At 53.3% G+C, this 24083-nt stretch overlaps 1 protein-coding gene and 1 long non-coding RNA gene across 7 annotated transcripts in view; both read left to right on the top strand.

The window, feature by feature from the left end:
- Window positions 1-23151, top strand: part of GPI (glucose-6-phosphate isomerase) — a 26953-nt gene extending 3802 nt beyond the window's left edge. Inside the window, exons 5-18 of the mRNA XM_039231962.1 lie at window positions 4626-4709; window positions 4839-4985; window positions 5647-5718; window positions 6209-6253; window positions 7527-7580; window positions 18359-18419; window positions 18836-18879; window positions 18992-19144; window positions 20692-20821; window positions 20979-21055; window positions 22077-22205; window positions 22403-22478; window positions 22564-22630; window positions 22743-23151. Coding sequence (XP_039087893.1) covers window positions 4626-4709; window positions 4839-4985; window positions 5647-5718; window positions 6209-6253; window positions 7527-7580; window positions 18359-18419; window positions 18836-18879; window positions 18992-19144; window positions 20692-20821; window positions 20979-21055; window positions 22077-22205; window positions 22403-22478; window positions 22564-22630; window positions 22743-22878 — 1275 coding nt within the window. The 3' untranslated portion in view covers window positions 22879-23151. The remainder of the gene's footprint in view (window positions 1-4625; window positions 4710-4838; window positions 4986-5646; window positions 5719-6208; window positions 6254-7526; window positions 7581-18358; window positions 18420-18835; window positions 18880-18991; window positions 19145-20691; window positions 20822-20978; window positions 21056-22076; window positions 22206-22402; window positions 22479-22563; window positions 22631-22742) is intronic.
- On the top strand, window positions 7587-14955 carry LOC120231736. Of its 6 annotated transcripts, XR_005528398.1 has the most exons (4): window positions 7587-11509; window positions 11567-11611; window positions 11665-12508; window positions 12878-14955. It is a non-coding gene; the product is annotated as an uncharacterized LOC120231736 (long non-coding RNA). The 6 variants fall into 6 exon arrangements; XR_005528397.1 differs by having other exon boundaries at window positions 11567-12508; XR_005528396.1 differs by having other exon boundaries at window positions 7587-11527; window positions 11581-12508.
- Window positions 23152-24083: the final 932 nt, after the last annotated feature.

Below are 24083 nucleotides of genomic sequence, written 5' to 3'. Positions count from 1 at the left end.
AGCAGGGGAGGGTCAGAGAGAGAGGGAGATACAGACTCTGAAATAGGCTCCAGGCTCTGAGCTGGCAGTCAGCACAGAGCCCGACGCGGGGCTCGAACCCACGAACCGCGAGATCATGACCTAAGCGAAAGTCGGACGCTTGATCGACTAAGCCACCCAAGCGCCCCCAGCAACATGCCCTTATGTTTTAGTCTAGACCTAGATGAACTCAGTGGGTTGTTTTTTTTTTAATGTTTATTTTAGAGAGCGCTAGCGCATGCAAGCATCGGGGAGGGGCAGAGAGAGAGGGAGACACAGAACCTGAAACAGGCCCCCAGCTCTGAGCTGTCAGCACAGAGCCCGACACAGGGCCTGACACAGGGCTCTAACTCACAAGCTGTGGGATCGTGACCTGAGCTGAAGTTGGACGCTCAATCCACTGAGCCATGATAAATTCATTTTAACATTTCCTTGACCGTGATGCCAGCCTGTGCTCCAGAGGCAGCATTTACAGCATTTTCTGTGAAACCTTCTGAAAGCTTCCTATGCATGTGCTGTGTGTATATGTACATCTCTCTCCTACTCTTTGAAACACGTATATACACATGCATACACACACAGGTTCATTTTTTGCACTTTTCTGCACCTTGTCCGTACTTGTAAATGAGTAAGAAATGTCCCTGCGTCCACGTAGGTGTACATAACGGTGTCTCCTTTTCCTGTGGTGGATGGTGTAGAGGTTGCCTCAGGGATCAGCTAGAGATTTCCCCACATCAACCACTGTTGCCTCAGTGTGTGGCCCAGGGGTGATTCTGCAAGGGTTAGTGAACATCCTCCAGCCTGGGGTACAGGGGTGATGTACGTGTGTGTGCGTGCATGTACACGCACACGTGCACAGTGTATGTATGGGCTACGCATGCTCTGGGAGTGATAATCTGGGCTCTGGTCAGCTTGTCCCTGGGAGCAGTGACCCCCACCTGTGGCTGGCCCAAGTCTGCTTGCTTTGGCTAAGAGCCATTTCAAACCTCAGACCGCAGGAGTGATCTGGCCATCAGTCCTGGAGGTCTGGCCAAATGAGTAGGACTTTGTAGGGTGAGGAAGGGTTGGGATCCTGATGGGAGTCTGGATTCCAGAATGTTCCTTAATAGTGGTCAGTACTTGTGATGGTCTTTGGGTGTAGGAACGGGCCTTTCCGGCCATCAGGGGTGAGTGGTGCAGCTGACATGCGTCAGCACATGCGTGCTCAGGCCCGCCGCGTGGAGAGTGTGGTCCTGGCTGTCCGGGAAGCTGTTTCCAGGAAAGCACTCCTGTAGAGCTGGCTGCAGGATATCTGACTCAGGCTGATGGGGTATTTATAGTTCAAAAAAGCTACTGAGTGGCAGCAATTCTACGGTGAGGAACACTCCCTGTGGCTGTGCCGAGGTTAGAAGTTTGCCAAGGTCAGATTGAGGATGTTCGCCATGATCCTCGGGGTGCCTGGGTGGCTCAGTCGGTTGAGCATCCAACTTTGGTTCAGGTCATGATCTTCTAGTTGGTGGGTTCAAGCCCCAAGTCAGGTTCTGTGCTGACTGCTAGCTCAGAGCCTGGAGCCTATCTTCAGATTCTGTCTCCCTCTCTCTCTGACCCTCCCCTGCTTTGCTGTCTCTATCCCTTTCTTAAAAATAAATAAAACATTAAAAAAAAAGGGGCCATGATCCTGATTATAGCGGGCTCAGGGCACCTGGCTGGCTCAGTCAGTTGAGCATGCGATTCTTGAACTTGGGGTCGTGATTCGAGCCCCGTGTTGGCTATCAAGACTACTTAAAAATAGAATCTTAAAAAAAAATTTTTTTTAATATTTTTATTTATTTCTAGGAGAGAGAGAGAGAGACAGCGTGAGCAGGGGAGGGTCAGAGAGAGAGGGAGTGACAGACTCTGAAATAGGCTCCAGGCTCTGAGCTGGCAGTCAGCACAGAGCCCGACGCGGGGCTCGAACCCACGAACTACGAGATCATGACCCAAGCGAAAGTCTGACGCTTAACCGACTAAGCCACCCAGGCCCCCCAAATCTTAAAATTTTTTTTAAAAATTGAAAAAAAAAAAAAAGATCCGAGCTCATTTATCAATGAACTAATTAGTAAAGTCAGTATGTATTTATATATTGTAGTCCCAGGCACCATTAGGTATTAGGGAGCTACGGTTATTACCTTAACCTGCCCTGCTGTTCAGGATGTGCTGTGAAGTTGGAAATGGAAGTTGCAGAACTGTCATGTGTTGGAAAACCCCATCTGGTCGAATGTATGTAGTCCTATTAAAGACATACAAGTTTCCTCTCTGGGATCCTTTATTGTAACAAAACTTAAACAGTGAGATGGAGGGTTGAGAAGCTGAAGAATTTTATTTCTGTATTGATTGAAAATTTCCCATGACAATTGATTGCCTGATTATTTCAAAAAAGAAAAAAGTTGCTGGGTCTTACTGGTTTGGGGAAAGATAGACATAGTAGTTTTCTATTGGTGTATAACAAATTGCTCCAAAACTTAGCAGCTGAAAACAACGATTGACATTTCCGTGAGTCAGGATTCGCAGTGGCTGTGCTGGCTCGTTCTAGTCTCATAGGTTGTGGTCATGATGTTGGCCACAGTTAGCACTCACCTGAAGGCATGATGGAGCCTGGAGAATCTGCATCCAGGATGACTCACTGGCGATTAGTGCTGGCTTTGGGGAGGCTTCAGTTCCTTACCTGTGAACTCTGTACAGCAGAGCGTCCTCGTAACAAAAGTGAGTGATCCAAGGGAGAGCAAGACAGAGTGCCTCAGGGTCTTTGAGTACCTTGAACTAGCATGTGAAAGTACATCTTTCATTTCTGTAAGACCCTGTTGGTTGTACAGGTCAGTTCTGATCAAAGGAGGAGGGGACGACATAAGGTCGTGACTGTAATGCCCAGAGGTGAGGACCGCTGGGAGACATCTTGGGAGTTGGCTACATAGCCTGCCTTCTAGCTCCCAGTGAGTGATTCATGTTCCTTCCACATGGAGAACACCCTACTCACTTTCTCCTAAGGCCATACCCCATTTCAGGATCAGCTGGAAGTCCAGAACCCCATCATCTGAATGAGGTAGAGGTATAGCAGTACCTGCGTTTCCTTTAATGCAGCTCAGCTACACTTCCTTTTGGTGTGAAGACACGTGAATTAAAGAAACAATTTATTTCCGCCTCACACACCCAAAGTACAACAGTGAGGTAGGTTTAGGGTAACTGATACAGGAGAATTCCTTTTCAAAGAGAGGGGAAATGGGAGGCACACAGGAGTCATGGGTCCAAACCATTTTGAAATCCAGCCGGACATATACTGGCAGTTGCTTGGTTAGGACTCAAGGCCTAGGAATCATTTCTCAAGGACTTTGGTCTTGCCCTCATTCATTCTTTTTACCTGATAGGTAGTTTTTGTTTGCAGCTACATAGTTTTCTCGGCCTGCTTACTGCCCATAGAAATGTGGGTATTTAGGGATGCCTGAGTGGCTCAGTTGGTTAAGCTTCTGACATCAGCTCAGGTCACGATCTTGTCTCTGAATTTGAACCCTGCCATCAGGCACTGCACTGACAGCTCAGAGCCTGGAGCTGCTTCGGATTCTGTGTCTCCCTCTCTCTCTGCCCCTCCCCTGCTTGTGCTATGTTTCTCTCTCTCTCAAAAATAAACGTTAAAAAAAAATAGAAATGTGAGTATCTAAAGCCCTCTTTTCCTTTTGAACTATCTCTGGCCCTTTCAGTCCAACCTGGTAGTGTTTCTGATAATTCAATCGTCTTACACACTTTGTGGGTCTCCTATGAAGCTTACTGAGGGTGGTGGGGGGTTCACTCCATCAGGTAAAAGCCATACTTACAAATGTCTTCAAGACAAGGCCTTTTCTACCATTGTTTTTGAGACTGGGTTTCCTCAGAAGCCTGATCTTTGACCAGAATGTTTTCTGTGTCACCACTTTAGCTCTTTCTGAGGTCTAAAAGCATTTTATAGCCACACTCTCTGGTTCACCTTCTCACTGTGCCCTGGATTTGATCTTTGCCAAGGAGCCATCTCTTAATTTTAGCACCTGTTGTTGTCTGGAGAAGCTAGAAATTTCTAAACTCAAAAATCCTTGGCTTTGTTTAAAAGTTTTTCCTTTAGTTTTTCTTTTTTTGCAGTTTATTGTACGCACCAGGAAGCCAGGCAGTTCCTTTAACACGACTAAGGGGTTATTGTATCCTGACCTGGTGCACAGGTCCCTTATTCAGCTTGGGGATGGTGTGCAGCCTTGTAAAACACCAGGAGACAGGAAGCAGTGGGGTCCGTGTGGATGTTGGCTGCATGTCTGATGGCCCTGTCCCTGGCACCCGCCCTAGTCATTGGCATTTCACGTCTCTCAGTCTCTTACATGTTAGATTCTGCTGAGAGTTCACCCTCGTTTGGCAAATTCTGACAATGTTACTGAGAGATGGGGGCATCCCCCACTTTGCTAATGATGAAATAGGGTCTAGCTTGAGGGGTGAGTATGGCAGGGATTTGCCAGTGTTGTCTCAAGGGGGGACTTGTGAGGGCCTGGACGTTAGGACTGAGATGTAAGGATGCTTTTGAGCAGCACTTTATTTCTGGGGGTTTGGGCTGAATGCCTCTCCCTGCTCTGTGCCAGCGTGTCCGAAGCGGTGACTGGAAGGGGTACTCAGGCAAGCCCATCACGGACGTCATCAACATCGGCATCGGCGGCTCCGACCTGGTGAGGAGGACTCCCTTGGGATGGGGTGAGGGGTCCCACCCGAGTCTTGATTTTTCCAGGGTGAGACCTGGCTTTCGCCATCTCTGTGGGCCCTGGAGTCTTGTGTTCTGATGCTACATCTCCCCATAGGGACCCCTCATGGTGACTGAAGCCCTTAAGCCATACTCTTCAGGAGGTCCTCGGGTCTGGTTTGTCTCCAACATCGATGGGACCCACATTGCCAAAACTCTGGCCAACCTGAATCCCGAGTCCTCCCTGTTCATCATCGCCTCCAAGGTATGGGCCTCAGACCCAGCCTGGCTCCCCAGCCCTGTGTGTGTTGGGTGGCATTGGGTGGGTGGACCCTTCCGAGTGCGTCCTGCTTTGTGGACTGGGTCCGTGGCTGCCCTCAGACTGTTCTTTGTCAGGCAGCAGACACGGTTTACCTGACGGAAACCAAACTGGTCAGTTAGAACCTTCATCTTAAGGCCACGTGTGTTGCTCTGTGGGAACTGTGTCTTGCCTGGGACTGTCCTTGTCTGCCTGAGAGATCTGTCCTTACTGTCTGCTCCCTTCTGACCCCAGAGCCCTGCCCAGATAATGTAAGGGTCTTGTTTGTGACCATTTATGCCCTGTTTACTCCCATCGGCGTGGCCACAGCCCCTTTGCTGGAAGACGCTTTGGCCTTGACCTGTGGTGGAGGAGTGGGGTGGGTGTGTGGCTTTCACTAGGATTCTTCTTCCTCTGCTTGGGAAGTCCTCGAATCACAGCTTCATGGTACTGCTTCAGGCCCCTGCCTCAGACACAGCCACTCACTGTGGCTTTGGGGACAGGTGGGTGGAGGCTGTGTGGAGTGACTGTCACTGCTCCTTGTGCTAACTGGGCACCCACATGGTCTCCGCCACTGAGCCTGGCTCCGGGTCACAGCGACCCTGATTGCCCTACTTTCTGGCTGCAGACCTTTACCACCCAGGAGACCATCACGAATGCGGAGACCGCGAAGGAGTGGTTTCTCCTGTCTGCCAAGGATGTGAGTGCCGGCGTGGGTGGTGGGCACTGCGTGGGCCTGGAAGGACAGGGTGGGCCTGCCTGGCCACCTGGGCGGCCAAGCCTAACGCTCCACGTGGCCCTATTTCTCCTGAAGTTGGCGGCAGGAGGCGGCCTCTTTTGGTGCCCATCTTTTCCGGTTAAGATATTTGCCAGTCCCAGACAGGTCAGGTGTGCCAGCTCTAACTAGCTGAGGGCACTGTAAGGTCCCTTGTCCCTGCAGGATCCTCTGTAGTCCTGGCCACACCCATTTATTTATAGGACCCTGGGCCTTGTGTGTCTGTGAGGTAGGCTGGGCCTCTGACTCCTTGTCTTCTTGACCTTGACATGGGGCTCCTCCAACAGCCTCAGAGCCCAGTACTGGGAGCAGTCAGTCCCACCCAGGGCCTCGGTTTCTCCAGAGATGGGAGGCTCACTACCCTCGGGCGGCCCCCTGGGCTGGGTTCGGTGTAACCTGGTTCTGTCTCTTGTAGCCTTCTGCAGTGGCGAAGCACTTTGTTGCCCTGTCTACCAACACGGTAAGTGCCCGCGTGGGCTCCCAGACATCCCCCCTGGGAGGGCCCAGGCCCCGTCAAGGTGTCACAGTCAATCAGAATACTCAGCTGGGATGGGATTTGCGTGTCTGGGGACCTTGGCTGGGCTGATGGGATAGAAGGGTCGGTTGCCCAGGAGGGATGTGGGCTGCCCCGCGTCCCTTCTGCCTCCTGCCATCACATGTGTGCAACTGCAGAGAGATCCCGTTGACCCTGCCTGCCCCCGGGGCCTGACAGATATCCAGAACGCTCCACACGCATGACCTCCGTGGCCTCTGCCACCCTACCACTGGCCTACCCCACGTGGGATGTGCAGGGTAGGGGTGGGGAGTGCATCCCATTTCTTACATAAGGACGTTAAGCCCTGTGAAGGATTTTTGCCCACTGACTGCATGAGTCAGTGATGCTGGGATTAGAACACCGGTCTCCTGCCTGCCAGTTCTCACACTGCCCGGCCCCGGGCTGTGTGAGGTGGGGGGTGGGGCTCTGTGCTGGGAGCTGCAAACCTCATGAGCACTTGCTGTCTGGTGGGCTTTGCACGGGGCCATGTCAGAGCTGGAAGCACGTTCCGGTTTTCCAAACAGTTCCCACCATCTCCTCTGCCCCTCCTATCCACCCCCCACCCCTGCCTCCGGGCTGCCCTGCCCACGGAGGGGAGGCAGGAGCTCATCTTAATGCTGGCTGACCAGAGCACCACTGTCTGCCTCCTGCTGGCAGAGTCCAGGCTAGTCAGTGGGGGCGTCCCCTCCTGTGGGACTACAGAAGCATTGCTCCCCCTGTGTGCACAGGGGACAGAGTGCCTGAGGAATAGGAAGCCATCTCCTAAAGGCTTCCTGGGGAAGGGTCACCATCTCAGATACTGGAAGGCCTAGACAGGTGTCCTGGCTGTGTGACCCATGGCCTGGGGGTGGTTCCCGCCCTGGCTGTTACCCGTGCTTCCTGGATGGGTTGGTCTCTCCACCCCGACAGGTCTGGGAGGTGGGGCTTGCAGGGCAGTGCGTGGCCCGGGTCCCTGCGCCGGGCGCGTGGCCTCCCTTCATGGGAGGGCTTCGCAGGCACCAGGCTGCGGCTGCTGCTGGGCACGAGCCGGCCCATGTCTAGTTCTGAGAGTGAAAGCTGCTGGCTCCTGGCCTGCTGGCTGCTCCGGCCCTGCCCCGTCTGCCCACAGCTTAGGGGCATGACACCTGGCACCCAGGAGCTCCTCTTCCGGTCCAGCTAACATAGGCTTCCTTCCTTCCCTCCCTTTGCCCCTTTTTAGGCCAAAGTGAAGGAGTTTGGGATTGACCCTCAAAACATGTTCGAGTTCTGGGATGTAAGTAAAAACACTTCCTTGCGCTGGGTGAATTGTGTGTCCTTTGCCAGGCGTGACCACTGAGCCACAGATGAGGGGCTTGTGAGGTCAGGTCAACATTTTTGAGCGCCTGCTGCATGCCTAGTTTTGGGAAATGGCTGAGAGGCCCTCGGAGAGGCTTGTGAGGCAGGAGCAGCCCAGCTGGGATGAGGGCTCCGCTTCCACGGAGGGTAGGCTGAGCTTGCAAGGCCCTGGGGACACTCCCCTGGGCGCCTGCCAACGGCCCCCACCATGGGGTAACTGGAGCCACCCCTACCCCCCTTCTCTAAACTTGAGGTTGTGAGTTATTCTCAGTGTTGACCTTTTTGTGAACTGCAGCCGCAATCCGTAAAGGCCAAGGGGCAGGGTGAGGCAGGAGGTGTGCCTGGGCAGGCCTGCTCGGGAGGGGTGGAACCAGCCAGCAGGTGGCAGAGAGGAGGCGCCAGGCCTAGGGCCTGCACAGACCCTTGTCAGGCAGCCTGCAGAGCAGACGTCGCCTGAGCGGCCCTAGCAGCAGGTAGTCAGGGACTCACCTCTGCTACAGCCATAGCTGGTGCCAAGCAGTGGGCAGGACCTCTCCTTGCGGCTTGCCTGAGCGTGGCCCTGGCAGGGGAAGGGCTCCGGCTATGGAATGCTGGGGAGCCTCGGGGTGCAGGGTGCAGTGTGGGTGCTGTGAATGCAGCGGGCGCTGTTCTAACACGTGACCGGGGCAGGCGAACCAAAGGGGGCATCGTCCAATGGGAGTTTTCCCACTGAGACTGTTTGCAGGCCTTTAGACTGGAAGCTGTTTGCTCGGGGGCCGCATCCACAGATGTGATCTCTTCTGAAACTTCTGAAGGCCTTGGAGTCTGGGAGAAAATGAAGCCCTGAGGCCCTAAGGCATCTGTTGTGTGTAATGAGTTAACTTCTTTCCAGAATGGGACTGATTATGTGCCATCCTTGGAAGAATTGAGAAGAGTCACTCAAATCATATTCTGCGTCCTGTGGCTCAGATGAGGAACCCCGGTCGAGAGAGACCATGCAGCTTCTAACAAACGTTGCATGTCTGATAAAGTAGGGGAGGCGCCTTCTATCTCCTTCCTGGGATCTGGAGCCTGAACAGGAGGTGGTCAGGAACAAGTGGGTCTCCTGCCAGTCACCCCTGTGTGGGCCGTAACAGCCCAGCGTGCAGAGATGAAGTGGGGTGTGGCTTAGGGAGAGGCCCAGGTCTCCCAGGTAAGGCCTGGAGTAAGGCATGGGGCTGGTGCTGGCAGTGTGGCCTGAGTGACCGAGGTGGGCCCGGTGAAGGCTTCCATGGCCCGGCCAGGCATACCACATAAAAGTGGCTGCAAGAGAGGCCTGCCTTGGTCACTAAGGATGTGTATTGTTTTGAATCAAGAGGTGCCGCCTGAGGAGCCGGGGAGGGTGAAATTTCTGGAGCTAGTATCTCTCAGGTGAGACAGAGGGTCAGGACAGACGTAGGGAATATCTTACTGGCTCTGAGGTAAGATCAGAAGAGTCCAGTCTCGCAGGGGGACATAGAAGTGGTGAGGCCTGGGTAGTTAGGGTCAGTTGTGGGGTAGCCTCGTGTGTCGGGACCAGGCAGAGGGAGGGTGGTAAATTGTGGGGCTTCTCAGGGCTCAGCCAGAGTCAGCTCACATTGGAAAGCTAACTTTGGCTGGCGGGGTCTGAAGAGGAGCCAGGACAGGTGCAGGTGAGTTCGGAGGAGGAGCCAGGACAGGTAAAGGTACTGATGAGGTCTGTGAATTCTGGAAGAGACACCAGTAGTTAGAGATGGTTCTGTCAGGTGAGGTCTGAGGAGCCAAAGTCATGTACAGGTACTCTAACCTGGATCTGTGAGGTGAAGTCCCTGGCATGGGACAGTTGCATACATCAGGTCTCTTTTGACTCGTTCTGCAAAGTGAACATCAGGTCATGGGTGTCTGATCACTCAAATGAGGCGATTAAAACTCAGAATTAGGCAAATATATGCAAGCCCCCTGAGCCACATCGGCTACCTGGCTCTCGGCATCCTGACCATGTGTGGTAAGCAGAGCTCGGGGTTGCAGAGGCCTTGGCGGTCCACAACCAGCCCAGGGTTCTGGCACTGGGTTCTGGCTGGGGTGGGGTTCCATGGCCCAGGTGAGGGAGAGTTAGGAATAGAGCAAGTCCTACCCGGTGAGGACTGGGGAGTTGGGGCATGTGAAGAAGAGACAGAAGCCATGTTGGTAAGGTATGGCCTGAGAGGCTCGTGGCAGATAAAGGAGTAGAGACCATGTCTATAGGGTGAGATGTCTGCGGCCCAAGTCACTCAGGCACCAAGGGGCTCTCATCAGTCGACCCTCAGGCTGAGGTAAGCAGCCAGGAATTTGTCCCATCTGAGGGAGGTATCTGTTCAGATTAAGTTTGTGCAGTGGAGTCGGCCAGGAGTGGTCTGTAGAGCCACATCTGTCTGAGGTCTCGGGAGCTGGAGTCAGGCATGGTGCGTATAACTAGGTTTCTTCGGGAGGCCTGAGGAGCCGAGATTTGGCACATGTAGGTAGAAGCGGCTTGCTCAGGTAAGGACACTGGAGCTGGGAAAGGGCAGAGGCAGCTGAGTCTGATAAATGAGGACTAGGAATCCACGATCAGGTCCGGGTCACAGCTGTGTCCTCAGGTGACATCCAGCAGTTCTGGTCGTGTACAACTTGGTGATCCTGGAGGTGGTCCTGGCTCCCCTGGGAAAAGACTGAAAAGCTGGAGTCAGGCACAGGAAGGGGACCTGCATCCATGAATTCTGGGTCTGGCTCAGGCATGTAGTCAGGTATGGGTCTCTCAGGTGAAGAGTTGAGGTGAGATACAGATTTGTACTTTGGGTTTCTACCAGGTAAGGTCTGAAATGCTGAGGGCAGGCTCTGGTTTGTATTCTGAATCTGAGGGGCTGGGGTCAAGCACAGGTGGGTAGAGTTGAGTTTTTGAGGTAACATCTATGAAACCAAAGGCAATCAGAGGTAGGCTGACCTCAAAAGCCATGGTTAGGTTCATTCAACTTTGTCTCACTACTGAGTTTAGGCATACGTTGGTAGACCAGATGTGTCAGGTAAGGCCTAAGGAGCTGGTATTAGGCTTATCTGGAAAGAATTGGATCTCTGAGGTGATCTCTGAGGATATGAAGTCTTGAGAATAGGGCTCAGTCTCTCAGGTGAGATCTGAGGAGCTAGGATTGGGTACCAGTGACTAGATCTGGATCTCCTAAGTAAGGTCAAGATCAGCAGATAGAACTGCATCTCTGCCTGTCTTGTAGAATTGTTTTGCAAGATTGATGAGTCATGGCCAAGTATAGGTATATGGAATTGAGTTTCTCAGGAAAGACCTATGGAGTCTGTATCTGGCAGAGGTTTGTATCCTTGAGAGTGTCAGTATGAGTTAAGCATAGGTGAGTACAGCAGGGTTTTGTCAGGTAAGGTCTGTGGAGCCAAGATGAGGGCAGGTTCACAACACTCAGTCTCTCCAGTGAGTTCTTAGTCACAGTCAAGCCCTGGTAAGAACTGAATGTCTTAGAGGAGATGTGAGCAACGGAGAGGTATTGGGAGGTGGAGCTAGCCCACCAGGTCCAATCTGAGGAGCCAGGAGCAAGCACAGGTAGGCAGAGCAGGCCCACCAGGCGAGGTCTGAGGACCCAGAGGTCAAACACAGGTAGGCAAAACTGGCCCACCAAGTATGGTCTGAGAAGCCAGGGTCAAGTACAGGTAGGTAGAACAGACTTACCAAGGTGAAGTCTGAGGAACCAATGTGAAACACTGGTAGGAAGAGCTGGTCTGGCAAGTGAGGTCTGAGGAGCCAGGGTCAACCATAGGTCCACCAGGTATGGTCTGAGGAGCCAGAGTCAAGCACAGGTAAGCAAAATTAGATTGCCAGGTATAGTCTGAGGAGCCAAGGTCAAGCAAAGGTAGGTGGAACTGGCCTATCAGGTGATGTCTGAGGATCTGGAGTCAAGCACAGGTAGGCAGATTTGGCTTGCCAGGTGAGGTCTGAGGAACCAGGGTCAAGCATAGGTAGGTAGAACTAGCCAGCCAAGTATGGTCTGAGGAACCAGGGTCAAGCACAGGTAGGTAGAATTGGCCTGCCGGGTATGATCTGAGGAGCCAAGGTCAAGTACAGGTGGGTTGAACTGGTCCACAAAGGGTGGTTGGAGGAGCCAAGATCAAGCACAGGTAGGTAGAGTTGGCTCATCAGGTAAGGTCTGAGGAGCAGGGTCAAGCACAGGTAGGTAGAACTGGCTCGCTAGGTGAGGTCTGAGGAACCAAGGTGAAACACAGGTAGGCAGAGCTGGCCTAGCACATGAGGTCTGGAGAACCAGGGTCAACCATAAATGGGTAGAACTGGTCCACCAGGTATGGTCTGAGGAGCCAGGGTCAAGCAGAGGTAGGTAGACTGGCCTGTCAGGTGAAGTCTGAGGAACTGAGGTCAAGCACAGGTAGGTAGAACTGGCCTATCAGATGAAGTCTGAGGAACTGAGGTCAAGCACAGGTAGGCAAATTTGGCTTGTCAGGTAAGGTCTGAGGAGCCGGGGTCAAGCACAGGTAGGTAGAACTGGCCTATCAGATGAAGTCTGAGGAACTGAGGTCAAGCACAGGTAGGCAAATTTGGCTTGCCAGGTAAGGTCTGAGGAGCCAGGGTCAAGCACAGGTAGGTAGAACTGGCCTATCAGGTGAAGTCTGAGGAGTCAGGGTCAAGCACAAGTAAGTAAAACTAGACCGCCAGGTATGATCTGAGGAGCCAAGGCCAAGCATAGGTAGGTAGACTGGCCTGTCAGGTGAAGTCTGAGGAGCCAGGGTCAAGCATAGGTAGGTAGACTGGCCTATCAGATGAAGTCTGAGGAACCAAGGTCAAGCACAGGTAGGTAGAACTGGCCCAGTAGGTATGGTCTGAGGAGCCAAGGTCAAGCACAGGTAGGTAGAACTGACCCACCGGGTATGGTCTCAGGAACCAGGGTCAAGCATAGGTAGGTAGAACTGGCCCACCGGGTATGATCTAAGAGCCAGGGTCAAGCACAAGTAAGTAAAACTAGACCGCCAGGTATGATATGAAGAACCAAGGTCAAGAAAAGGTAGGTAGAATTGGCCTATTGGGTGAGATCTGAGGAACCAGGGTCACGCATAGGTAGGTAGAACTGGCCCACTAGGTATGGTTTGAGGAGCCAAGGTCAAGCACAGGTAGGTAGAACTGTCCCACCAGGTTAGAGGAGCTGGGGTCAGAGACAGGTAGGTAGAAATGGCCAACCAGGTATGGTCTATGTTTGGACCCCGGGTCAAGCACAGGTAGGTAGAACTGGCCTGTCAGGTGAAGTCTGAGGAACTGAGGTCAAGCACAGGTAGGTAGACTGGCCTGTCAGGTGAAGTCTGAGGAACTGAGGTCAAGCACAGGTAGGTAGACTGGCCTGTCAGGTGAAGTCTGAGGAACTGAGGTCAAGCACAGGTAGGTAGAACTGGCCTGTCAGATGAAGTCTGAGGAACTGAGGTCAAGCACAGGTAGGCAAATTTGGCTTGTCAGGTAAGGTCTGAGGAGCCAGGGTCAAGCACAGGTAGGTAGAACTGGCCTATCAGATGAAGTCTGAGGAACTGAGGTCAAGCACAGGTAGGCAAATTTGGCTTGTCAGGTAAGGTCTGAGGAGCCAGGGTCAAGCACAGGTAGGTAGAACTGGCCTGTCAGGTGAAGTCTGAGGAACTGAAGTCAAGTACAGGTAGGCAGACTTGGTTGCCAGGTCAAGTCTCTGGAACCAGGGTCAAGTATAGGTAGGTAGTGCCACACTGTCATTTGTGGTCTGAGGAGCCAAAGTCAAGCATAGGTAGGTAGAATTGGCCCACTGGGTGTGGTTTGAGGAGCTAAGGTCAAGCATGGGTATGTTGAACTAGCCTGTTAAGTCTGAGGAACGGAGTTCAAACACAGTAGGCAGATCCGGATTGCCAGGTGAGGTCTAAGGAGCCAGTGGTAATTAAGCACAGGTAGGTTGAATTGGCCTGTCAGGTCAGGTCCAAAGAACTGGGGTCAAACACAGGTAAGCAGATCTGGCTTACCAGGTAAGGTTTGAGGAACCAAGGTCAAACATAGGTAGGTAGAACTGGCTTACCAGGTGAAATCTGAGGATCCAGGGTCAAGTATAGGTAAGTGGAACTAGCCATGGTCTAAGGATTCAGGGTCAAGCACAGGTAGGTAGAACTGGCCTGTCAGGTCAAGTCCGAAGAACTGGGGTCAAACACAGGTAGGCAGATCTGGCTTGCCAGGTGAGGTCTGAGGAGCAAGGGTCAAGCATAGGTAGGTAGAACTGGCCCACCAGGTACAGTCTAAGGAGCCAAGGTTAAGCATAGGTAGGCAGAGCTGGCCCAGCAGGTTAGAGGAGCTGGGGTCAGAGACAGGTAGGTAGAAATGGCCAACCAGGTATGGTCTATGTTTGGACCCCGGGTCAAGCACAGGTAGGTAGAGCTGCCTCACCAGCTGCAGTGTAAGGACCCAGAGGCATGTAAGGTAGGCAGATCTGGTCTGCCAGGTGTGGTCTAAGGACCCAGGGTCAAGCACAGGTAGGTAGAAATGGCCCTCCAGGTGTGATCTAAAGACCAGGGTTGTTCACAGGTGGGTAGAAGTGGCCCACCAGATATGGTCTGAGGAGCTAAAGGTCAAGCACAGGTAGGCAGAACTGGCCTGCCAGGTGTGGTCTGAGGAGCCAAGGTCAAACACAGGTAGGCAGAACTGGCCTGCTAAGTACAGTGTAAGGAGCCAGGGTTATATGTAGGTAAGTAGAGCTGGCCCACCAACTGCAGTATAAGAAGCCGCAGGCAGATCTGCCCTGCCAGGTATGGTCTGAGGACCCAAGATCAAGCAAAGGTAGGTGGAGCTGGTCTGTCAGGTGTGGTCTGAAGAGCCAGGGTCAGAGGTAGGTAAGCAAAGCCCATTGCCAAGTGTAATGTCTTGAGAAGGTCTGAAGAACTAGGGTTGAGCTGAGGAGCCATGGTCAAGCACCGATAGGCAGGTGTGGTCTGGGGAGGGAGGTGAGGGAGGTTGAGTTGACTCTCAGATGCTGGATTCAGGCAAAGGTATGTACCCTTGGATCTTTGTGGTGGGTCCTGAAGGAGGTTAAGCCTGGGTAGGTGGAGTGGCCACAGGCAAGTCCCACAGCATTGGAGTCTTTAGGTGGACAGAACACTGTGAGGTTCAGGGGAGGTCTGTAAGCCCTAAGTTAGACCTGAGTAGGTAGATGTGGCTCTCTCAAGCATGGACTTTGGAACCAGAGATCTACACTTGAGTCTTGTTGGTGAGGTCCTTGGAACATGGTTCTGGCTCAGGTGTGCCGACCCAGGTCTTAGAGGGGAGGCTTGGGGAGTATGGGTTAGTCCCAGGGAGGGAGAGCCACATCTCAAGGGGCGGGGGGTGGGGGGGAGCGGCTAGAGCACTGGTATACAGAGATATTTGTGTCGGATGAGGTCTGAGGCTCCTCAGTGAGGGGTTGGTGCCAGGTCAAGCAGTGGCTGCCAACGTTGGATACAAGATGCGGAGAGCCAAGTCAGACACAGGACATGGAGCTGGTTTCTCCAGTTAGGCCTGGGAGCTGGGGTCAGGCCTGTTTAGATAGAGCTGAGTCTCTCAGAAAGGTGTGAGGAATCCGAGTTGGGCTTAGGGAAGTGCGCCTGGGTCTGTCGCTTGAGATGTGAGGAGTCCAACACAGATAGATATGGGGAGCTGGGTGCATCCACTGAGCTTTCTGGAGCCTGCCTCTGCCAGGTGTGTGACCCTGGAGTATGAGGTACTGGAGCAGGACACAGGTGGGCAACTTCCCAGGCGAATTCGTTGCATCCAGGCAGTGCCGTGAGTCTACAGATCCAGAGTCACATGGGCAGAGGTATAGAAGTGTGATCTTAGGTGGGTTCTTGTCACCTGGGGTCAAGTACAAGTTAGCATCCCTGGGCTTGTTAGGTGAAATGAGTAGGCAAGCTCCAGCCGAGGAATGCATAACTGGTGTGGCCGGTGAGACCTGAGAATGTGGGCCAGGTGCAGAGGGGTCCTTGGTGGTAGGATCAGGTATGGTTTTCATAGCTTGGGCCGCCCTCAAGGGAAAGCCAGAGTCATCATACGTATGTGTACCTGGGTCTGCCTGGGGACCCTTAGGATCAGGTAGGACAAATGGAATACCTTGGCCAGATCAGCTTCCTGTTGCCAGTACCCTGGTCACGCATGATAGGCCGAGCTCATGGTCTTGCAGAGGCCTGAGGCTCTCTAGCCAGTCCAAGGTGGGGTCTGTAGCATTGGGGTCTGAGTTACTCAGGTGAGGAAAATAACAGAATTATAACTAGTTAGGTAAAGCGAGGTTTGTGGTGGGGGAGGCATAGAACGCTGAACTGACTGAGGAGCTGTAAGGTGTGATCTGAAAGGGCCGCTGCAGGGAAAGTGAGTTCTAGGGACCATGTGTGTAGGTGGAGGTCTTACAGGCTCAGGTCAGATGCTGGAGTTGCCAGGCTCCAAAAGTGAGGTCTAATGACCTGGCTCAGCCAAAATCAGCTGCTTGGCAGTCCGCTTTCTAGAACTGAGTCTGTTCGATGAGATCTGAGAGCCTGTGTCAGGCATGGTTTGGCCCCTGGGACTGTTGTCTGTCAGGTAAGGTTCCCCCAAACCTGGACTGTTTGGGGGAGGTGAAGGGCCTCACTGTTCATCTCATTACCCAAGCCAGAAACCTCTGGGCCTCACTTGATTCTCTCATTCTTTCAATTCACCTTGTTTGATTGAAGCTCCTGAATCAGTCCTCTGCACCCCCATCCAGGGGACCGTCATGTTCCTGATGATCGCTGGCACTCCCTGCTGCATTCTCTAGCACTGCCTCTCAGCAACTACCCTCCAGCTCGCGCTCCTTCTTTCATCTAGAATGTGCTGTGCTTCTCTTGCCCGGCCTGTCTCAACGGGCCTCCAGTAGAGAATTAAGCCCTAATGCCCCAGAGCATCCAGGGCATGTAATGAATCATCATCTCTTTGCTTCTGGGAAGGTACTAGTCTGAGATCATCCTTGGGAGAATTGAGAAGTGAAGTCACTGAAAGTATTTTCTGTGGGGCTTAATTCTCTCACTATTGAGGAAGGCTGCTCTTGCCACAGGACCTTCACATATGCTGTACTGGCTGCTGGAATGCTTCTCCCCACTCAGTGCTTTCCTGGATAATGCCTGCTCATTCTTTAGATCCAAGCTCAAGCTCAAGCACTCCTCAGATTTCTTTTACAATTGGTTTCACTGGTGTATTTCCTTTCTCCCAAACACTTGTATCTCATTTCCCATATATTGGCATGATTATTTCATTTGCACATCTGGGGAGTCGCCATGGGCTGTTTCTGTTGCCTGTGCTAGGAACGTGGTAGGTGCTCCATAAATAGCCATTAGGAAGATGTGAGTGTGTTGGGAAGAAACAGAGTGAAGTGTGCACTCTGTGTGAATGGTAGGCCTATATATGTCTTGGGGCTGAGGCTGACAAGACCTATCAGGTATGAGCTCCGGGCCTGTCACTGTCCCAGGAGCAGTCCTAGGCTTGGGTATGAGGCACTGGGTCTGTCAGTGTCCTAAGGGGCAAGGCCAAGCCCAGGTATATTAGTATTTGAGGAGGCAGGTAGTGTTGGATCTTTCATTGTCAAGGAAGTGTACTTGTGCATGGGTATGAGGCATTGGATCGGTTTGTCTGAGGACAGGGCCTGGCACAGGGAGGAGGTGCTGGGTCTGTCACTGCCCAAGGAGGCCAAGCCGGGCACTAGTGTGAGATTCTGACCTGTTAGTGTCCAGGTAGGTGGGCTCGTCACAGGTACAAGATGTGGAGTCTGTCAGTGTTCAGAGAGGCTGGATACAGGTATGGGTACTAGGTCGCTCAGTGTCTGAGGAAGCGGGACCTGGTACAGGTATGAGGTGCTGGGTCTGTCAGAGTGTGAGGAGGTGGGGCTGGCACACATATGAAGGGCTGGGTCTGTCGGTATTTGAATAGGCCTGGCACAGGGGTGAGGCCCTGCTTCTGTCAGTGTCTCACGAGGCACCATCAAACACCGGTATGAGCTGCTGGGTCTGTCAGTGTCTGAGGCTCCCGGGCGTGCTCTGGGTACGAGGTGCCGGGTCTGTCAGTATTCGGAGTGGCTTGGGCACAGGTAGGAAGCGCTGGGTCTGTCAGTGTCTGAGGGGGCTGGACCTGGCAAGGTAGGAGATGCTGGTCTGTTGGTGTCTGAGGAAGTGGGGCCTGGTACCAGGTATGAAGGGCTGGGTCTGTCTGTGTCTGAGGAGACCAGGCCTGGTGCAGGTAGGAGGCACTGGGTCTGTGGGTCTGTCTGAAGAGATGGGGCCTGGTACCAGGTATGAAGGGCTGGATCTGTGTCTGAGGAGGCCAGGCCTGGCACAGGTATGAGGTGCGCTGGGTCTGTCGGAGGAAGAGGAGGCCAGGCCTGGTGCAGGTATGAGGCGCTGGGTCTGTCGGAGGAAGAGGAGGCCGGGCCTGGTGCAGGTATGAGGCGCTCTGGGTCTGTCTGTGTCTGAGGAGACAGGGCCAGCCATGGTAAGGTCTTCGGTTGAGTCTTGTGGCTCTGGTCAGTCCCACGCATAGTCTGCCTGTTGGTCAGCACAAAGAGTTGCCAGCGCCTGGCCTGCTGTCTTGCTTCCCAGAGGTGGGTTGGGCCTGGCCCTCCATGCTGCACCTGTGGAAGAGCCTTGCTTTCAGGGGGCAAGTTTTGTGGCAGGAGGGAGGGGGGCGGGGTGCGCCAACCCTTCTTCAGCACCTTTTCCTGTCTCTCGTAGTGGGTAGGCGGACGCTACTCGCTGTGGTCAGCCATTGGACTCTCCATCGCACTGCATGTGGGTGAGTGTGTGTTTTAGTCTGAGAGACGATGTTGTGGTCTAAGGTCAGGGGTGAGGGTCTCAGGTCCCTAAATGCCTTCCTGACCCCACAAAGGCTGCTGGCCTCTCTGCCCTTGGCTGGAACATTTCTTTCAGGTCAGGAGGGCAGGCCTGACTCTTCTCCTGGGCTTGCAGGTTGGCCTTTCTCTCTGCCCCTCACAGCTGCCATCTGTCCTTTCCCATGGTGGGTGAAGTTCGATCTGCCTTTGCCCTGTGGGCAGACTCTGATCAGAAAGGCTTTCTGTAGGCCCAGGACTCCCCAGGTCTTCTTTCTTCTGGCTGCACCTCAGCCTTCCCTTGGTTCCAGAAGAAGCTATGCCCACTGCCAGGAGGGCACTGGGCATGACCATTTCCATTGACGCTGCTTTTGTGTCGTAGGATTTGACAACTTCGAGCAGCTGCTCTCAGGGGCTCACTGGATGGTAAGTGCTGAGGCTTGTGTTCTCTGCGCAGAAACATTTAGTGGGTCCAGCGTTGGCCCGGCTCCCTCCCCCGGCAGCTGCTCGGCTCTCACCGACCCTGCTCTTGTTTCAGGACCAGCACTTCCGGACGACGCCCCTGGAGAAGAACGCCCCCGTCCTGCTGGCCCTGCTGGGCATCTGGTACATCAACTGCTTTGGGTGTGAGACGCAGGCCATGCTGCCCTACGACCAGTACCTGCACCGCTTTGCCGCCTACTTCCAGCAGGTACCAGCTGCCAGGCCAGGCTTCGGGGTCAGCCTGTGGGGGGCCTGGGAGGCCCATGAGCCCAGGTGCCCAGATTCCTGCCCCTCCAGGGGCTTTTTCTCCCCCATTGCCTTTGGGTATAGCCAGGGCCCACTCTGTTTCGAGTCTCGGGGTGGAACTTTGTTACCAGGGTCTGTTTGATCTGAGTGTTAGCCAAGTCTGACTACCATGGAGGGGCATGACTGGTTATCATGGGGGCCAGTCGGACCCTGGCATGGCTCAGGGCATGGGTCTCAGCTGGGTCAATTCTTCCTTGGCCATCACTGTGTGCCTGCGATAGGGTCGGGGCCATCAGCCGGGACCCTTGTGGCTTGCACTGCTTTAGTTCCTCTGGAAAAGCAGTTACCCCCAGTCTGTGGTGCCTCTTTGGGCTACTTACAGCCTCTGCAGCCCCTCAAATCTCCAGAGCCCCCAGGGACCAAATAGCATCTCTCCTGGTCCACATTCTCTTTGAGGGGGCCCTTCCACACCTGTCCCTGTTTGTTTTTTTTTTTTTTTTAATTTTTGTTTTTAATGTTTTATTTATTTCTGAGAGACAGAGAGAGAGAGAGAGACAGCGTGAGCAGGGGAGGGTCAGAGAGATAAGGAGACACAGAATCTGAAACAGGCTCCCAGCTCTGAGCTAGCCATCAGCAAAGAGCCCGACGCAGGGCTCGAACCCACGAACTGTGAGATCATTACCTGAGCCGAAGTCGGATGCTTAACCGACTGAGCCACCCAGGCACCCCGAGTAGGCAACTCTTTTATCTCAGGGTCATGAGTTCGAGCCCCACACTGGGTGTAGAGATCACCTAAATAAACTTGAGGGGCACCTGGGTGGCTCAGTCAGTTAAGTGTCCAATTTCAGCTCAGGTCATGATCTCTTGGTCCATGGGTTCGAGCCCTGTGTTGGGCTCAGAGCCTGGAGCCTGCTTCAGATTCTGTGTCTCCCTCTCTCCCTCTGCCCCTCCCCAAGCTTGCGCTCTCTCTCAAAAATAAATGTACATTGGGGCGCCTGGGTGGCTTAGTCGGTTAAGCGTCCGACTTTCGCTTAGGTCATGATCTCGCGGTTCGTGGGTTCGAGCCCCGCGTCGGGCTCTGTGCTGACTGCCAGCTCAGAGCCTGGAGCCTGTTTCAGAGTCTGTCACTCCCTCTCTCTCTGACCCTCCCCTGCTCACGCGCTCTCTCTCTCTCTCTCTCCCCCCTAGAAATAAATAAAAATATTAAATAAATAAAATAAATAAATGTACATTAAAAAAAACACACATCAATTAAGTATACCATGACTGGTTCCTGCTCATAGGGAGGCCCTCCTCAGACCTCCATCCCCGCCTTCCCCCAGTCATGGGTCCTTCCTGCAGTGCTCTAAGCCAGAAAGCTTGTGTCCTCAAGTGGTGATAAAAGGAACTGCCTGATGACAGCCCACAGGGCAGGGCAGGAAACTTGGTGCATCTCAGGCAGGATTTTGGCACAGGGCCTGAAGAAAAGCAAGACTTGCAGATAGACGGCTGGGTTTCTGTCCATTTTAGGGTGACATGGAGTCCAATGGGAAGTACATCACCAAGTCCGGCACTCGTGTGGACCACCAGACGGGCCCCATTGTGTGGGGGGAGCCAGGGACCAACGGCCAGCATGCCTTCTACCAGCTTATCCACCAAGGTAGGGCCCATCTGGCTCTGGCAGGGGTGCTGCTGGGGAGGGGGAGAGCCCACTGGCAGAGACTTCTCCCTCGGGAGGTCAGCACTCTCCTGTCGGCCATGTAGGTGGCCCCTGTGGGCTAGGGTAGGCACCTGAGTGACCACTGTGCCCTCTACAGGCACCAAGATGATACCTTGTGACTTCCTCATCCCAGTCCAGACCCAGCACCCAATAAGGAAGGGTTTGCATCACAAGGTAAGAGCCCCATCCAGGCTCTCCTCACACTTGGTCAGGCTCACATTACACCCAAACTATTAAAGAGCTGATGCACTGCTTGGCAGTTATACTAGTTTTCTGTTCCTGCCACAACAAATTACACAATCGTAGTGGCTTAAAACAACACCCAGTTTTTATCTCAGTTTCAATGGATCTGAAGTCCAGCAGGCTCCACTGGGTCTTTGCTCAGGGTAGGACCAAGGTCCAGTTTCCTTGATGGCAGCTGGGGTCATTCTCAGTTCTGAGAAGCCACGTTGGCCTGTGGCGCTCTCCATCTCAGAACCAGCAGTGGTAGGTTGAGTCCCTCTCCAGCTTCAATTCTGTCCTGCTGCTTCTCTTGATTCTCTCTGACCGACTCCTTTGCCTTCCTCTTCTGCTTTTTTTTCTACCTATCCCTATCTCAAGGTCTGTTACCTTCATTCCATCTGTAAGATCCCTTTTGTCAGGCCCTGTAACCTACATAGGTGCAACAGCAGGGAGCGGGCAAAGATCACGAGGCCAAGACCCTGCTCACCGCAGCAGCCAATGGGAAAACCGGACAAGGGCTTTGAAGAGGACTGAGTGCACCTTATCTTGGGTGTGCAGACTATCGTGGGTTACTGTGAGCACAGGCCTTGGAATCAGAGACCTGGGTTTGAATTCTGATTCTTCCCCTCTGTACCTCTGTGATTCTGTGCTGTTGACTTGGGGAGACTGAGGCTCAACTAGGAAAGAGGGGATGCTTTTCCCCCTCAGAATCTTACAGATATTGCTAAAGTTCTGGCAGGGTCCTTGGCAAGTCATGCATATTCCCGAAAGGGTAGTTATTGTCGTTAGCTACTCTGCCATGTTATCAGATGTGACCTGCTGTCCCCCCTCACTCCAGCTGAGCTCTACGTTGGGGGCTGGCAACCTGACCTAGGCTGGGACTGTCCCCAGCTGAGAATCGCCAGGCAGTCCTGCCCCTCTGCCTGAAGCTCAGACAGTATTTCCAGGCAGAACTGGGTGTCTCTCTTGTCAGATCCTCCTGGCCAACTTTCTGGCCCAGACTGAGGCCCTGATGAGGGGGAAGTCGACAGAGGAGGCCCGGAAGGAGCTTCAGGCCGCAGGAAAGAGTCCAGAGGACTTTGAGAAGCTGTTGCCACATAAGGTCAGGACTTCTCCTCACGTGGGTGGCATCCTGGAGTCGGAAGGAAAAAGTTGTGAGGTCAGGGCAAGGATTCATGGCATGCCTGCCTTGTCCTACACAGGAGGGGCTTTCCTCACAGATCACAGGTCTGTACATCCCCTCTAAGTTATTTTGGGGATCACAACTAACCAGGGGGCATTCCTGGGTGTTTTCTGAAGGTCTTTGAAGGAAATCGCCCAACCAACTCTATCGTGTTCACCAAGCTCACGCCATTCATTCTGGGAGCCTTGATTGGTGAGTGAGCAGGGAAGGTCCTGGCCTGGGGTAGGTTGGTTGAAGCTGGTAGAGCCCTAATGTGCCCCATGTGCCACCTCTGTAGCCATGTACGAGCACAAGATCTTCGTTCAGGGCGTCATCTGGGACATCAACAGCTTTGACCAGTGGGGGTGAGTCGCTGCTCCTCAAGGGGAGGGTGGAGAATGCCTATGGGTAGGCTTACAGATTCCACTGGGGATGCTCGAACCTTCCTCTTACCATTCTCTCTCATGGTCCTGCCAGGGTGGAGCTGGGAAAGCAGCTGGCTAAGAAAATCGAGCCTGAGCTTGACGGCAGTAGCCCAGTGACCTCTCACGACGTCTCTACCAATGGGCTAATCAACTTCATCAAGCAGGAGCGTGAGGCCAAGAGCCAATAATAAACTCGTGCCCGGCTGTAGTTCCTGTTGTGACTGGTCCTTCGTGTCCCTCCTCACCAGAGACGTACTGCACGGTCCTTCCCAGAGCGCCTCTGGTTGTGGGCTTGGGGTGCAAGCCCCTTGGGGGAAGCTGGTCTGGAATTGCTGCCATCACCCCTCCGTGTCCATGTGCCCTCTGTTTTATGACTGGCTGAAGTGTTTCAGTGCAGCTGATTTTTTCTGGCCGTGTTCACCTTGTTTATGTATCAGAAAAATAAAGATGCCACAGAGGAGGTTGTAGGCTCAGCCTCTTCTCATTCTGGACATGGTGCTCTTCACAGGAGTTAAGGCGCACGGGAGGAAGATGTGCCTTGACTGGGGCTTGACTGTTAGGTGGCGGGGAGGTCCGGGATGGAGGATGGTCCCTTGAGAAGAGAGTGGAGGTAGGGCGGGGCACAAAGTCACAAGGGCAACTCGGCCGCTGTAAGCAAATCCTTTTCCCTTGTCCACTCCTCACCTCCGTGATTTTGGAGGAGTTGCAGACTTCTGTTCACTGGATACTTAGTTCTAAAAAGCTGCATTGGATTACATCTGTTACGAGTGAATGCCTAACCCGGATCAAGGGTGATGATTATATTCTGGCCACACGCTCAGGAATTTTTCTTTCAGAAGACAGACGTTGAAAAAAGGATTTTGAGCAGACTATCCTTTTTATCTTCTATTCAAAATACTTTCCTTCTATTCAAGATACTAAATATTTTTGGCCTTTTAGGCAGATAGGGAATTTTACTTAAAGAGTCAATGAGCAGAGGGGCGCCTGGGTGGCTCAGTCCGTTAAGTGTCCAACTTCGGCTCAGGTCATGATCTCGCGGTCTGTGAGTTCATGCCCTGCGTCGAGCTCTGTGCTGACAGCTCAGAGCCTGGAACCTGCCTCGCGTTCTGTGTCTCCCTCTCTCTCTGCCCCTCTCCTGCTCACACTCTGTCTCTCTCTTTCTCAAAAACAAATAAACATTAAAAAAAAAAAGTCAATGAGCAGAATTGATGGGCGGGCTGGAGGCTGAGCTTCCGGGATATACAACCTAGGTCACTGTACAGGGTCTGGAAACTGGTGCCCCTTTCACAAAAGCCCTGCCCCCCTCGACCCTGTCATCACAGCTGCCTTCACCCCATTCTCTCCTGGGTCTCCCATTTCTGGGTTGTACTCTGGGTTGGTCACATGACTTCCT

Source organism: Hyaena hyaena, unplaced genomic scaffold (assembly GCF_003009895.1).
Source record: "Hyaena hyaena isolate Hyena2069 unplaced genomic scaffold, ASM300989v1 scaffold_61, whole genome shotgun sequence".
Classification (NCBI taxonomy): Eukaryota; Metazoa; Chordata; class Mammalia; order Carnivora; family Hyaenidae; genus Hyaena; species Hyaena hyaena.
The sequence above is the reverse complement of the archived record's forward strand: the minus strand, read 5'-3'. Positions and strand labels throughout refer to the sequence as shown.